This window comes from Sinohyriopsis cumingii, chromosome 1 (assembly GCF_028554795.1).
Source record: "Sinohyriopsis cumingii isolate HCF-2022 chromosome 1, ASM2855479v2, whole genome shotgun sequence".
Taxonomy (NCBI): domain Eukaryota; kingdom Metazoa; phylum Mollusca; class Bivalvia; order Unionida; family Unionidae; genus Sinohyriopsis; species Sinohyriopsis cumingii.
In genome coordinates, this window is record NC_142961.1 from 140,481,520 (window position 1) to 140,498,105 (window position 16,586).

Sequence of the window (16,586 nt, forward strand, 5' to 3'; positions counted from 1 at the left end):
ACACCTTTAAAAGACTCAAAACTTCCCCACTTTTACATCTTTTACAGAACAAAAGTAGTTCAAGTTTAGTACAGTAATTAGTTGATCATTTGTGCTTCGAAAAATCAAAATTATGAAACAACCGTAATTACAGCTTAATTATGAATTGAATAGCTGTAATATGTTTGGGTACACCAGGTAAATGTTCTGTTCTTTTATTTCAGATACACGACCAAGCATCTCAATGATGAAACGACACCAAAATCTGTGAAGGCATTACTTGCAGAGTGAAATGTGTGTGAGAGAGAAATGTTAATTGTTACATTTTTCCATTGTATATAATGTTGCATAATGTTTGTTATCATTGCTCATTTAGCTAGGCCCCAAGCTGGGTTAGCTAGGCCCCAGGCTGGGTTAGCTAGGCCCCAAGCTGGGTTAACATTATCATTCCAGTTTGTGACAGTTAATCCAGTTTTTCAGAGGATAGATCAGTGTTCCTTCCCTTTGCTCTTTAATTTATGCCACTGTATGAACAGAAGAGGTCCCAGCCTTTGAACTTGAATCAGTATTTACTTTATTGTGGATGACATCACTGCTTGTGAGTTCAGTAGCATAAACTCATCAGTATAAAATGTCTTTGAGATAATGTGACAAATTCTTCCTGTTTTTGCAAATAGTCCATGGTCACTTTCACTTTATTTCAAAAGTGATAAATGCAAGAGAAGACATCAAAATACTTAAAATTACATTATTTCCCAAATTGGAAACATTTCTTAAACTAGTGAGGATCAGAAGCAGTTGAAAATAATTTTTCATCAGTAATGCTTTTCAACCTTTGATCAATCCAGAATTTGGAGAAACATTTGGTTGCAGACATGTCACAAGTACTAAGTCCAGAAAATGTCATAAAATCTAACCAGGTTACATGTTGGATGTATGATGGCCAAGATATTGGAGTAAGGGAAGCAACTCTGGTCATAGGAAATTGTGAGTGCCCCATTTTCAAGGTGCACAACTCGCATCTTTGGACCCACTTAAATAGCCTGTCATTTTACCATTAATTTGAGGTAATTGCCATTATGTTGTGTTCATGTCATTGAATAGAGAAAAATGTTGGTCATTAGTGATCTGCACTTGGGTGGGTTTTTATCTGTTCCCTTATTTACAAAATAAGTGCAAAAATGTGCCTGATTTTTTTCAAATCATAATTTTTAACATTTTCATCCAGAATAGCTTATTCTGTGTTTAAGACTTTTCTTAGTTAAACTTGAAATGTTATTCCTTTGTAAGTTTTCTTGTGGCACAGATCATATTTCTTTTTGTTCAGCAAAAGAAGTTTGAAGTTGGCATCTTTAGATTGAAGGGAAAATGACAGCTCGTTATGTGTGTTAATAGTTGCTCTTTATTACATGATATACCTCATTTCAATTCAAATGAGGCATGTTTATAATTGCTCTTTATTATATGATATACCTCATTTCAGTCCAATTGAGGCATATTAATAATTGCTCTTTATTACATGATTTACCTCATTTCAGTCCAAATGAGGCATATTAATATTTGCTCTTTATTACATGATATACCTCATTTCAGTCCAAATGAGGCATCATAAAAGAAAGGAAAAAGCATAATGACTTAAATCATTCCCTTTATTGAATAAGTGATTTATTTTTACAATGGTGAGTAGATTATTACATTTGTGCTCATTTCATATGAAATTTAAAAAAAATATTGTTGCATGATTTCAATTTTGTGTGTTCCAAGGCTCACATAAAGATGGGCATTATTCATTATTTGAAAATCAGCAAGTCAAAGTACAACATGCCCAGAGACAGTGTGACCCCGCTATAACACGGTAGTTGGGAACCATAGAACCCAGCCGTGTTATAGACTGAACCGTGTTATAAGCATCCAGGTCAGTCAGTTGAAGAAAATGATGCATGTACCCCCAAAAATTTGTGCGTGGGGGGTAGGTAATAAATGCAGGCAGTAAAATACGTGCTTCATTGGCACAGTTACCATCTTAAATCAATGCATATTAAATGGGAAGTACACCTGTAGTGAAAATGAAGAAGTTGTATATAAAATTTTACTTTATTTAGGGAACCATGGATTGGTATATATACATGTGTACTGTTTATATATATACATGTCAAATGTATAGCATGAATAGATTATCAACACCATGTACTCACCCATGAATCTCATCACATACAATGAATCCACAATGCAAGTAATTCCAGCAAAAATAATGAAGTACATTTACTTTTCAGTAAGTCCCAAGTCAGTAAAAGTTTGCATTTTAAGCTGCCGTTGGTAACGTTCATAAGCATAAACTTTTTCCCAGCAAAAAGGAAACTTTCACAGCACAATAAACGTGTTTCAGTCATGTTGGAAAATGAACAAAAATAAGTCAGATTCTATTGCTTTTATTAAAGTTTGGTACTGACTTCCTTTCAAGAAAGGTTATTTGTTTTTATTGAAGCTTGTAGTCAGCTTTCTTTGATGAAGGGTGCATGCATTATTGAAGTCACCGCTAAATGACAGCTTTGGAGAACCAAACAAATGCCCGTTTCTTATTGTGGCGGTAACATAAAATAATTGTATTGCATGATTGAAACTGATTTTGTTCCCCTATTTGCTTAGTATGCTTTCATCACAATTGGTGATTCATAGGTGATGTTTTCTTTGAAATTTCTGCAAACTATTTTATCTGGGTACATTTTTAAAAAAGGAATTGGCCATTGTTTGGTTGATTGTAGTTACTCTTCCTCTTTGCCTATTGAATAGACCAACAAGTAAGATGGATTTGGTGGGTACATATGTGGTATTGGAGTGATGCTGCCTTCCATGCATCTGTCAGAAATTTAACAAAGGGCCAATGGATGATTGAGATGCAGGTGTTCTGGTCTGATGACATTGATTACTACAAAACACATGAGTGTTCTGAAGGATTTAATTCTGAGTGAAAAGAAGAGGAATTTTACTTACCATCCACACATAAATGTCAGTCTATGTAAATATATTGATTATTAGCGAGTGGTCAAAAATCGGATGAAAGATAGATTATGAGATAATTCCTGTCCGATTGATCTCTACTACCAGAAATGTCAACAACAACAAAAAAAACGGATATCTCACAACATACAGTATTCGTGTTAGATGTCAACATAAGTGGACTAAGAAAATAACAATGCACTGTTAATATGGTTTGTCAATATGGACAGAAAATTTATTTATGCAACAGTAGATACATTTAAGTGCATTTTATATCAAGTTTGCAGCTTCCTTTCATGGGGCCTCTGAATTTTTCCACTCCAAACCAGAGGTTGTATATACAAGTTTAAACAGCCAACAATGTCTTCAATAATAAAAAATAGCCAGATGGTATATTTTGCCGCAAATAAGGAAAAAACATCGCAGTTTGTGACATTGGCAAAGCCCTACATGATCCCAGAATAAACTTTTTACATGTTATTTTTATACTTTTAAGAAGAAAAACTTATTTTTTCATGTGTGAGAAAAATACATATAAAGTTTCAGGACCCATGCCACGATCATATTGTATTATTTATTCATGATCTCTTCCCCAAAATGATAATAAACTGGTTACGTTTTTTCATACTTTTAAGAAAGAATTGTTTTGGAGTGTACGCAAAAGAATACATGTATATAAAATTTCGGGAGCCACACCACAACCATGTTATATCTGAATTCCTGTTATAACGGAGCATGCTATAGTGGGGTCACACTGTATTTGGTGCAAGTTGTTGGTTGGTTTCAAGATTTTCTGGATTGAAGATAAATTGAATGGTTCAGAACATGACTTAGAAAGTCCTTTGAATATGCTGAGTATTCAAGTGATGTCTGAGTTAAGGAAGAGCAATTGATGTTTGAGTTGGAATGCTTTACTCCATATGAAAACAGATCCTCAATATGTAATTTAGGTTATCCATGGTCACCACTGACCAGTGGTTAGCTTATCCATGGTTGCCACTTACCAGTTAGCCTAACCAGGGTCTCCACTGACCAGTGGTTAATGAAATTAGTAAATAGTCTTCCATTGCAAATGTCTTCTTTTGCCAAAGGTTTTAAAGTTTATAATTAAAGTATTTTTATTTTAGTGGGGGTTTTTTGTATTCTGTATTTACCAGACTGTATATGAATCTCTTTCAATATGATTTAACAAGGACACTAATATTCTTCAGAAGTGTCATTTGCATCAAAATATAAGTCAGTCTGTTGGATTTGGATTGTAAAAATTTTCTTGAAATCTATAGAGGGAAGACTGATAATAGTGTTCATTGTTATGTTTTGTTATAGCTGCATATAACAAATTTTCACATACACCCCACACACACTTTTTTTCATTGCTGCATTGTCCGTTAGAGCTGAATACCACATAAAAATCTTATACCATGGTATTTCTGAACATACCGTGATATATCTTGCTCTAATTTACAGCAAAATAACACCATTATTATATTCAAGATATTATTTGAAGAAATACTAATCATCTTGAGTTAAAAGAAAATAAAATATCTCTGCTCGAAAGAAAACTGCCCCCCCCCATAAATGGTTAGTTACTTATAGTAGATGAATTCGTTAAGTGTATGTTAATTGTTGTACAAGTTGTGATCTAAAAACTGTATCAAAATTGGAATGATTAACCTTATACAAAAAAACTATGCAGAGATTTGAGAATTTGTTGATAACAGGAAGTATTGAAACTGAAGCCTTCAGTTTACTTGCTACGCTATTGATATAATGGGCAAAAAAACTTTGAGTGGAATACCAACATCCAGGCACAATTCATATGAGAGAGAGAGTCTGTAAATACAGAACACAACAAATGAGAAAATATTTAGTGTCCTTGAGAAATTGCATAAAATTTAAACTGAAAATGGCCACTCTTTTGAAAATTTTAAGATGATTAAGTCTTAGAAAGAAATATATGTTCTGAGACATAAAATACACTAGTAAAAAAAACTAAAACTATGGTTTTTATTTAAATCTGAAATTTTTACAAAGTTGGATTTGGCCCAAATATCTTTTACAATACCTCATTTGGCCACCTCATTTGTGTAAGTAAACATGTTCAAGGATAATTCTGTTTTTTACAATTTTCAAATTAATTTCTGACATACAACTTTTTGTATTAAAAAATAAATTTTTGAATTAATTTGTTATGAAAAATGAAAACATGCTATTAATATCATTAGATTCTTAGCAAGATTACTCAGGAATTTCTGTACATTCCTTACAGATGGAAACTACCAAACTTCTAGTACAGTGAAAAAATATAATAGTACATACAACCAGAAGAAAATACTGCAGGGTACACACCTCTGCCAGCCATGTTGCACCATGAGTTTACATGACTGAATCGAAAACCAGGGTTTAAATTGTGTGAACAACCTAATAATTAACATTTGCTTTAATGGAAAACTTAACAAAGTTTTCATGCATTATTACAAATATTTGTTTTCCAGTGAATGAAAATATTGTAGTAAGTCTTTTTTTTCTCACTTGTTCCCTTTTCCTTTCAGTCATACCTCTGTGCATGATCACACAACACAAAAATAAAATATTGTCGATTTTTGGGACTGATGTGTTTTAAATAGCCCAGCTGTTTTGTAGCATAGGTTTTGTAGGTTATTCCAATCCAATACTGAGGGGGTATTTTGCTGTATTTGCTCATTTATATGACATGCAAAAGCATGGACCCAGATCTACCATCCTAGAATGTCAGGGCATATCAGTATTTACACTGCTCTAGTTACTTTTTCAAGTGGACAGGTTGCAGCCTGTTTTGTTAGTACATAATGCAGGAGGAATGGGGGGGGGGGCATAGACTGTTTTTTTAAACTTATTTTTCAGTTAGTGGACAGGTTGAACCCAGTTGTTTTGGTACATAATGCAAGAGTATGGGTGTGTGTGGGTATACACGGCTTACTCTACTTTTTCAAGTAGACAGGGTGGTCACTGTATTATTGGTACATAATGCGAGAGCAGGGGGGACTACACATAATGTAAGAGCAGGGTGGTCACCGTATTCTTTACTTTTTTAAGTAGACAGGTTGCACCTAGTTTTGTCAGTACTCAATAAAATGGTAGATATGCAGATATTCCTACAATTCTGATTTTGGCACAATCCTATATTTAACCTCAAAATTACATCCATGACAACAGCTTCTGTCTGATTCCAGTATATACCATATATACTTGCTCATAGATCATGGCAAACTGCAAATATCCAGATCTGCCATAGCATACTGTGCCTGCAGACCAGAGTAATTACAGCTTGCAGTTGGACTCATAAGCATATAAATATGGGAAGTGAATCACAGCCTCAATACCATTTTATTTAGAACACAGAAACACTTGTAATAGGTGATTTAAATTTTTGTTGAAAGTGTACCTACCATATAAACTCGCATCAAATCTTACTGCAGACAACATATACCTTGATCTGCCATCACATAATGTGCAGGCAAATCTTGGTCAGTGTTGTTGTTGTTGTTGTACTGATTACTGCTTACAAACTGCTTAGACCCAGATCTGCCACACTTGTGATGGTAGATCTGTGTCTGTGCAGTTCACAGTTGGAATCTACTTAAAAGTGGTTAAATACAGTTAGTTTTTGTATAATAATCCTCATTGGAATAGGGGCCCCAAGTGGTCTAAAGTGCTCACCGTTCCAGATTACTGCCATTTCACCTCTGTCTGCATGGGTTTCGAGTCCAAGGCTCGGCTAGCATGGGTACGTGGGAAAGCCAGCCAGTAGCTTCTCGTGGGTCGGTGGTTCTTCCCTGGGTTTTCCAGGGTTCTTCCTCCACCAATTATACTGGCCGCCAATGTATAGCTTATCTTGTGCTGAAAAATGGCGTTAAACCCTCGAACAACAACAACATCATTGGAATATTGACCTGTCAGAAATCATGTCAGTAAGCACTTTAATAATAATACAGTGGACTCTTGACCTGCCAGAAATTGTGTCAGTAAGCACTTGTATAATAATACAGTGGAATATTGACCTGTCAGAAATAATGTCAGCTGAGTAATTTGAGTCATTAGAGAAAATTTTATGAAAGATAATGGCAGCTGACTAGAATATGAGAAAAGAGGAAGGTGAGACAAGGTGTGCTTAGAAAGTCAAAGCAGAATACACAAGGAAATCAATCAAGACTTGGCAAATAGCTTGCATTTTCATCTGTCTTCTCTCGACAGACTTGAGTGTGTGATGTGGTAAAAAAAGATAACTGTAGGAAGGCTGTTTGACCCACTCATTACTTTGAATAAGTTCTTCCATATAAACATTAGATCAAAATTTGAAGTAATCCAATTCTTATGTGCAGATTCCAGTATTTTGAAGTTCACATTCCTAATTTTCAAGAGGAATCTCTGAATCTGGGCATCTGGACAATTTGAAGATATTTTTGGTAATGGAAGAATGAAAGAAATAAGATTGGAATTGCAGTTGAATATTATTAAATTTAAAATTAAAATTAGGGGAATTGTTCCTTATCTTCTAAACTCTTTTTTTTTTTTTTACAGATTCTTTGCTTGAAAATGAAAACAAAAATCTGATCTGGAATCAGTGGAAAAGATTTGTTATTATCTACATTATTTCATACAGTTTGGGTTTGAATGCTAAATCTTCACAAACCTATTCTTTTTTGGTCATGAGTAATTTTTTTTGCATTAAAAAATGATTTTTGAAGATGGAAATATATGTTTTACACCATGTATACTCACTAGTAATGACATAGACTATGATCTCTGGTGCATAATGTGCCAGGATATCAGGGTCTTTGTTGTTTGTTATACTGATTACTCTTGACAAACTGCATGGACCTAGATCTACCTCTGCATTATGTAATGGCAAATTTTGGGTCCCTGTAGTTGGATCAGACATGTACACAAATATATATGGTATCCCAACATTTGAGGTGTAACTACTTTAAAATACTGACTTATAAGTCATCAGAAGGAAGATGCTGATCTACCATAGCATAATGCACCTGCAGACCAGGGTCTGGGTTGCTTGTTCTACTGATTGCACCTAACAAAAATTCACAGACCCAGATCTGCTGGCACATTCTGCTATTGCAGATCTGGATCTGTGTAGTTCGCAATTTGACTTGACTTATAAGTGAGTATATAGGTATATTCTTCAATACCTTCATCTATGCACAATAAATGTGTTTGTGAAATATCTTTACAATTATAATTCATCATTTTTTTGTATATCCTTTTTATTAGAGCACATCAATGATCAGAAAGCTACAAACATGTACATGTATATGTACATGGAACTAATATGATGATTCCATCATTACTAGTTATGTTATATAAATAGTGTAGTACATTTTTAGATGTGTACTGTTTTTTTATATGGTGATAGTTGAATTTCAGGTTTATTGGCAGAATAATCATTAATGATCAAAAGTTGAGACTGCCAAAACAAATGTAAAATAATTTTTTTAACATTATCATGTGAGGGCTTGTTTTGATAATGCTCAGATATAATCTTCACTGATACTTCCATATTGGAAAACCGCATAGTTTTACAACGCACATGTAAGCATGATACAGTATTTTTTTCCTGCATACTGCATGTCACTATTTTGTACTTTTGCTGTTTGCATTCTTTCATGTTGCTGTAATGGATCTTTCTCTACAAGTCAGTGCATTTCTCCAAGACATTTTTTATAGTGGAAATTGTTCTTGTTAAATGCTAGTTAAATGACTATATATATGGTTGATTTAATGATGTGGAAGAACAATGAAAAATAAATATTTTAGCAGCTATATGGTAATTTATATTTTTTTCCTTAAGTTTAGACATTTTCAAGCTTTATGTGTAAGCATACAATGATTTTTTGGACACATTTTGTGAACCCCGATATTTATCAGTCTGCTTGAAATGACAGTTATTGACTCTGTTCATATTGCATGCTTAGTTTGTTCATCTACATTTATTTTCAGTTGTAAAACAAACTCAATGTTTTTATAGATATGAACCATTTTTTAATCGGGTAAAAAAAGAAACGTGTTTGGTTATGTAAGAAGCAGTTTGATTTTTGGGGTTAAAGGTCAAGTGACTGAATATGTATACATGCATGTATGTATGTACGTATGTATGTATGCACTTAAATGGCACATCAGCACAATCCTGGCTATACAGTTCAAAGTTTAAATATCCTTGGAAAAGGCACAAAAATGAAGATAAAAACACAAAAAGGTTATAAAAAAATCCTTAAAATACAAAGTTCAGATAGTTTAATACCACATATCTTGACGAGAGGATGAGATCATTTAGATCCATTGATCAGCCATGCCTAGCTGTTGCCCATATAAGACTATTAAACATGAGGTGGATGGGTGTATGATGTATGGTTCATGGTACTCTTGTTGCCCAAATCATAAGATTTAATTTTCAACCCATCTTTGAAGAATGGTTGTAAAGCCAGGGAGAGGGTGATTATAAGTGGCAGCTAGTTCCATGTAAGCTTTTCTCATAGTGGTAAGTATTCTGCAATTGCCACCTTGGTTTTTGTGGACCTGTCATCCACCATTTCCAGATTAGTCCATTTTTACTAGGTTCCTTTGGGTAGTCCACTTATGTTAAATGATCACTTATTGTGCAGCGCAAAATGATACAGTCATTACATTAAGATGCAATCAATATCATGTCACTTTAACCAATGGGCATCATGACACCATGAATTCAGAGAAAGAATGGACAGACAATGACTTGCTTGCAACTTCTGTCTCTTATTAAGTAATTAAAGAACTAGGGTGGTTCATTGGTTAGTGTGCCAGACTCGTGACCAAAAGGGTGTGGGTTTGAATCCTATGATCAGACCAGCCTTTGTAAGATACTGTGATGTGTCCTTTGGAAAGGCACTTTATTCCAGTTGCCTCTGCACTAAATGACCTACTTGTAATAATGTGCCATACAACACCAAACCAAAAGTAGTTAAAAGATAAATGCTTTTACAGTGTTTTTACTTGAAATAACAGTCCATTGAAAGAATATATATATTATATAAAGAATACAAATCATATGGCGAGTTACAATCCTTTCAAGTCTACTGGATCCAGCAAGGGATCACGTGTCAGGCTAGCTAGATACTAGTGCATATATATATATATATATATACACACACACACACATAGAACTTGGGAAATCTTGAGGAATCTACAACATGGTGTAAACTGTCTTTGCAGGCTTTGAGATGCAGAAACCACATGTGTTCTCAATAATTGTCATACAGACTAGATTCACTCCACAAAAATAATCTTTCCTTTTTGTGTTTGATAAGTGAAGTGTATGATCTTCATCCTGTACAAATGTTATGAATTTTTTTATGCTCGTATAGCTATTACTTTATGGACAATTAGCAACAAGGTACTTTTCCCCCTATTTTTTTGAATGATCCTTACTTGGAGTAGCTAAGATAAAATGAAGAACATGCACAGCAACCTGTAAATTGTTACAGGATTCCAGCTTTGTAACAAGCAGTCACTGGTGGACAGATTCGCCAATTTACAACAAATGTCACATGTATGGCGACAAAGTAAGCTCACATGCCTTTGAGATAGTGTGCTAATAGTCTAAACCGAAATGAAAATGAATTGCATAACCAAGAGAAGATAATTGGTTTTAGTTACATCTGACCTTTAACCCTGTCCTGGGGATCACTGAGGTAAAAGAAATTCATAAACCTTCAATTGTAATGGGATTTTGAGTACATGGACTGTAGCCTGAGTAAAAAGCCACCTATAAATTGTTAGGGGTCTTTTAATTATTTGGACCCTAGCCTGAATAAAAAGCCACCTATAAATTGTTAGGGGTCTTTTGATTATTTGGACCCTAACCTGTGTAAAAAGCAACCTATAAATTGTAACATGATTTTGAGTACTTGGACCCTAACCTGAGTGAAAAGCCACCTATAGATTGTATGGAGAGTTTTGAGTATTTGGACCCTAGTCTGAGTAAAGAACAACCTATAAATTGTTAGGGGTGTTTTGATTATTTGGACCCTAACCTGTGTAAAAGAAGCAATTATTTTAGTTAAATACCTAATGGTTTGACAAGTGATCAGTCTAAATGTGGAATTATAAAATCGGGGTTAGCAACAAGACATTGAAAATGTCAGATTTATTCAAACATTCATATAAATACCTTTTGTTGTATTTAATATTTTCCCAAAGACAAAAATCTAAAGAAAACCCTGTGATGGGATGTTATTGTTATATTATTTGGAGACTATTTGCCTTAAAATTATATACACAATATATGTTTGTGGGAGTGATTTCCCTTATTAACTGTGAGTATTCATAAGGCCTATACTTTATGAACAGCTCTTATTCATAAGAAATGTTTGGCTGAAAATTTGCCCACCTGACCATTTTGTATTGGTCACCTGTCAGTTTTATATTTCATACCTCTGTTAACTTGTCAGAATTGTGTTTGAATTATTTTAATTTTTTTGACCTTTTTTGAGTGCAGTATTGAAGTGGCAATTCACCAACCATTTTAATGTCTCGCAATGTGCTTGCTTGATCGGTGTTCATTTGTATATATTAGGTATATTCATTACTATTTTGGCAAAAGTGGGTCATTTACTATGGACTGGTAATGATCAAAACAGAAATATATATATGCATTATTCTTGCTTGACAGAAACTGTTTTATACAAGTCCTAAATGATTTGTGAAGAATAGAATTTCTATTTAGTAAACACAAGTAGATTGTATATTGTATGACAGATTTCCATTCCATATAGCATAAATAAATTGGTACTCTCTTAGAAGAACGGTTTGGGGTGCATTTTAAATAATATGTAAAAATGATAAAAGCAAGAAATTATTTATGAATCATAACACATGGTTTGTATAACCTTGGAAAGTCCTTGAATTTGGAGGGGCTGCCTTAAAATGTCTCAGAATTTGTTGAACTTGTTGAATTTTGCCAAAATCTGATTGAATTTATTATAACTTGTTGAATTTTGCCAAAATCTGATTGAATTTATTATAACTTGTTGAATTTTGCCAAAATCTGATTGAATTTATTATCAGAGGGAATATGACAAGTTTAAACTGAACAACATATATCACTTTTTAAATTCAGAATACTTGTTATTGATGTATTTTCCAAAAATAATAATAAAATGAGATAAAATTGTGTTTATCAATAAAACAAAATGTCAGTTATTACCAGATAGTGTTGCATCCCATAGTGTAATGGTGCAGTTATGTTTTTTCTTCTTTCTACTTTTATACTTGTTTATGAAGTCATAAACAAACCAACATATGAAGACAGTTTAAAGGCTGTATGAAGTATATTTTCAAATTACAAGTTATTTGCTACCTTTTGAACTGTAATAATTTTGACATAATTCTGTATGCAGTGTACATGACTATATTAAATGTACCTTTATGAAGATTTCCATATTTGTACAGGTTTTTGATAAAAGATTCAATTTTATGTGTTTGTAACTGTGCTGTTTTTCAGTTGTGAATGTTGCAGAAATACAAAACAAGCATTCAGTGGCATGCACGGAAATCGTTCAGACTCAGGCTGAACCAGTCATTCTAACTTCCAGTTGGCCAATATTTTATAATAGCTGACCAATTATCTATTAGTGGTGTTGTCATGTAATGTCTAAGCAGTTACCAATCAGAATTTCTTGTAAAATCTATGATTATAAAGTTTATTATGCCCTAACTGTAATATAAAGATTTTTAGCTGGACATTTTGGAGGTTAGGTCAGCATTATTAGCTCACTTGTCATCTGTCCACCCTTGCTGTTTACATCTTCTTTCAAATGTGCCGGGCATATCTTGACCAAATCTGACTGAAGCATGAAGTTATTTCACATCTGATCACATGATGCCAATGAACAATCTAAATACGGGGATTTTACTAAAAATAGAATTTTACCTTTCTAAAAACAGTCTACAGAAGTTGGCAAATCATCCTGGCATGAAGTTCCTTTACATCTATTGAAATGATACCAGCTGCCCTCATATGGCCGCCATACTAAAAATAGACAATCCAAATGATACCAGCTGCCCTCATAAGGCCACCATACTAACAATAGACAATCTGTTCAAATGATACAAGCTGCCCACAAGGGGTCACCATACTAACAATAGACAATCTTTTCAAATGAAGCCAGCTGCCCTCATAGGGCCACCATACTAACAATAGACAATCTGTTCAGATGATACAGCTACCCTCATAGGGCCACCATACTAACAATAGACAATCTTTTCAAATGAAGCCAGCTGCCCTCATAGGGCCACCATACTAACAATAGACAATCTGTTCAGATGATACAGCTGCCCTCATAGGGCTACCATACTGACAATAGACAATCTGTTCAAATGATACAGCTACCCTCATAGGGCCACCATACTGACAATAGACAATCTGTTCAGATGATACAGCTACCCTCATAGGGCCACCATACTGACAATAGACAATCTGTTCAAATGATACAGCTACCCTCATAGGGCCACCATACTGACAATAGACAATCTGTTCAAATGATACAGCTACCCTCATAGGGCCACCATACTGACAATAGACAATCTGTTCAAATGATACAGCTACCCTCATAGGGCCACCATACTGACAATAGACAATCTGTTCAAATGATACAGCTACCCTCATAGGGCCACCATACTGACAATAGACAATCTGTTCAAATGATACAGCTACCCTCATAGGGCCACCATACTGACAATAGACAATCTGTTTAAATGATACAGCTACCCTCATAGGGCCACCATACTGACAATAGATAATCTGTTTAAATGATACAGCTACCCTCATAGGGCCACCATACTGACAATAGATGATCTGTTCAGATGATACAGCTGCCCTCATAGGGCCATCATACTGACAATAGACAATCTGTTCAAATGATACAACTGCCCTCATAGTGCCACTATACTAACAATAGACAGTCTGTTCAAATGATACAGCTGCCCTCATAGGGCCACCATTACTAACCATAGACAAACCTTTAAACTACTTTTTAAAAGCCACAAAATGGAATTTGAAAAGATTTGAAAAAAAGCATCCTGGTGTGAAGCTCTTTCAAATTTATTCAGGTGATGCTGATCTACTGCCATTACTAAGAATAGAAAAACCTTGAAACACATTAAACATTACTCAACAGAATTTGACCAGATTTGAGAGAAATCATCCTGACCTGAAGCTCTTTAAAAAAAATTCAAATTATGCTCGTCTGCCATCAGATATGGCTGCCATTACAAAACATACAAACCTTTATACAACTTCTGTTAAATCATTTAACAGAATTTGACCAGATTTTGATGGAAAGCTTCCTGGCATGAAGTTCTGTCTGTGATGCTGATCCACTGTTAAATGTAATCGCCATTGCTAATAAAAGAATAACCTTTAAATGATTACATTTCAGGAACTGTTTAACAGAATTGACAAGATTTGAAAGAAAGCATTCTGACATGTAGCTTTTTCACATTTGTTCAAATGATTACTTTAGAATGGCCACAATTACTAAAATTAGAAAAACCATTAAATTTCTTCTCAAGAACCCTCAACAGAATTTGACCAAATTTGAGAGAAAGTATCCTGGCATGACACTCTTTCAGATTTGTTTAAATTATTCAAATCCATCATTAGTTTTGTCTAAATTATGCCAATCCATCATTAGATTTCTTTAAAATGTGCTATTTCATCATTAGATTTGTTTAAATTATGCCAATCCATCGTTAGATTTGTTTAAATTATGCCAATTCATCATTAGATTTGTTTAAATTATGCCAAGTCATCATTAGATTTGTTCACATTCTGCCAATTCACTGTTAGATTTGTTTAAATTATGCCAGTCCGTCATTAGATTTGTCTAAATAATGCTAATCCATCATTAGATTTGTCTAAATTATGCCAATCCATCATTAGGTTTGTTTAAATTCTGCCAATTCATCATTAGATTTGTTTAAATTATGCCAATCCATCATTAGATTTGTCTAAATTGTGCCAATCCATCATTAGATTTGTCTAAATTATGCCAGTCCATCAATAGATTTGTCTAAATTAGCCAATCCATCATTAGATTTGTTTAAATTATGCCAATTCATCATTAGATTTGTTCACATTCTGCCAATTCATCATTAGATTTGTTTAAATTATGCCAATCCATCATTAGATTTGTCTAAATTATGCCAGTCCATCATTAGGTATGTCTAAATTATGCCAGTCCATCAATAGATATGTGTAAATTTTGCCAAATTCATTGTAGATTTGTTTAAATTATGCCAGTTTGATTTGCACGATTTTCACTGAAGACCAAGTAGACATTATAAAACACCCTACTAGTTACCCAGGTCTTCTTGTTAAAACTTTATATTCATGCAATCGTCCATTCAAAGGAATAGCTTTAGCAAGATATTCAAAATGGCCAACATGAGGATCTTGGCATATGCCCAAAGTACTGGTTCACTATTTTCATTTCGGACCAACTATACATAATAGGAAGTCTTTAACCAAAATTCTTTGTCAGTGTGCCATCCATTCAGAAAGAGTGCTTTAACAAAACTTTCAGTATGGCCACCATGATAGACATTATATGTGCAAGGGGTGCCATTTTCATTTAGGACCAACTAGACATATTAGGAAGTTTTTCAGTGAAAACCGCATGTCAGAAGAACCATCCATTCAAGAGGAGCAGTGATGCAAGATTTTTATGATGACTGCTTTGTGGCCATGTTTTATGTCAGCAACATTTTCATTTAGAACGTACCGCTCTGGTGGCCTAATGGTTAGAGCGTCCTCCTCGGATGTGGAAGAGTTCATGGGTTCGATCCCCAGCCGAGTCATACCAAAGACTTTAAAAAATGATACTTACAGCTGCCTTGCTTGGCACTCGGCATTAAGAGGTTAGTGTTATGACTGGTTGGCCTGGTGTCAGGATAATGTGACTGGGTGGGACATCATGCTACATATCTGTGGCTTGATGCCCCAGTGCTAGACATCATTATAAACTGCCATACTGCAGACATCATAGCGATATGACTGAAACAATGTTAAAGCTACGTTAAAAATCCAAATCACAACATCATTTAGAACCTACTTCAATACTAGACATCATAAAAGAATTTTGAGTGAAAACTTCATGTCAGTAGGGCTGTCCACGCAGGATGAGTAGTAATAACAAGATTTTAAGATGGCCAGTATGGTGGCGCTTTTGGGTGGCCAAGAGGCACCAGTTCCATCAAGACAGTACATGTATGAAAAGTCCTTTAGTGAAAATCCCATATCATTAAGGAGCACTAATAATGTTTTAAGATACTACAAAGGCAGCAATGTTTAGTGTTGCAACTTGGTGAATATTTTATGTACCTTTCTCACCTTACAATGATGAAAATAAGAGGGATTTGTTTAAATTTAGGGAGATGCTGGCAGTTTGGGATGGGAGAATCTCCCTGGCACTCACTCAAGGTGTAAACACTACACATTGGATGTCAGCACCGTTTGTTTTGGAACCAACTAGACATCATAAATCAATTAGTAAAACCCCTATGTAGATATAAATTTCAGGAGT

The 16,586-nt window shown here is 34.3% G+C and overlaps 1 protein-coding gene across 4 annotated transcripts in view; it reads left to right on the forward strand.

Annotated features, from left to right (window-relative positions):
* The window catches only part of LOC149808018 (CYFIP-related Rac1 interactor B-like), a 79,035-nt gene extending 66,557 nt beyond the window's left edge, over positions 1 to 12,478 (forward strand). For 3 of the 4 annotated variants that reach the window (XM_089972557.1, XM_089972566.1, XM_089972574.1), the window contains exon 11: positions 204 to 12,478. In XM_089972557.1, coding sequence (XP_089828683.1) covers positions 204 to 270 — 67 coding nt within the window. In that variant the 3' untranslated portion in view covers positions 271 to 12,478. The remainder of the gene's footprint in view (positions 1 to 203) is intronic. The other variant, XM_089972581.1, reaches the window with a different exon arrangement.
* Positions 12,479 to 16,586: the final 4,108 nt, after the last annotated feature.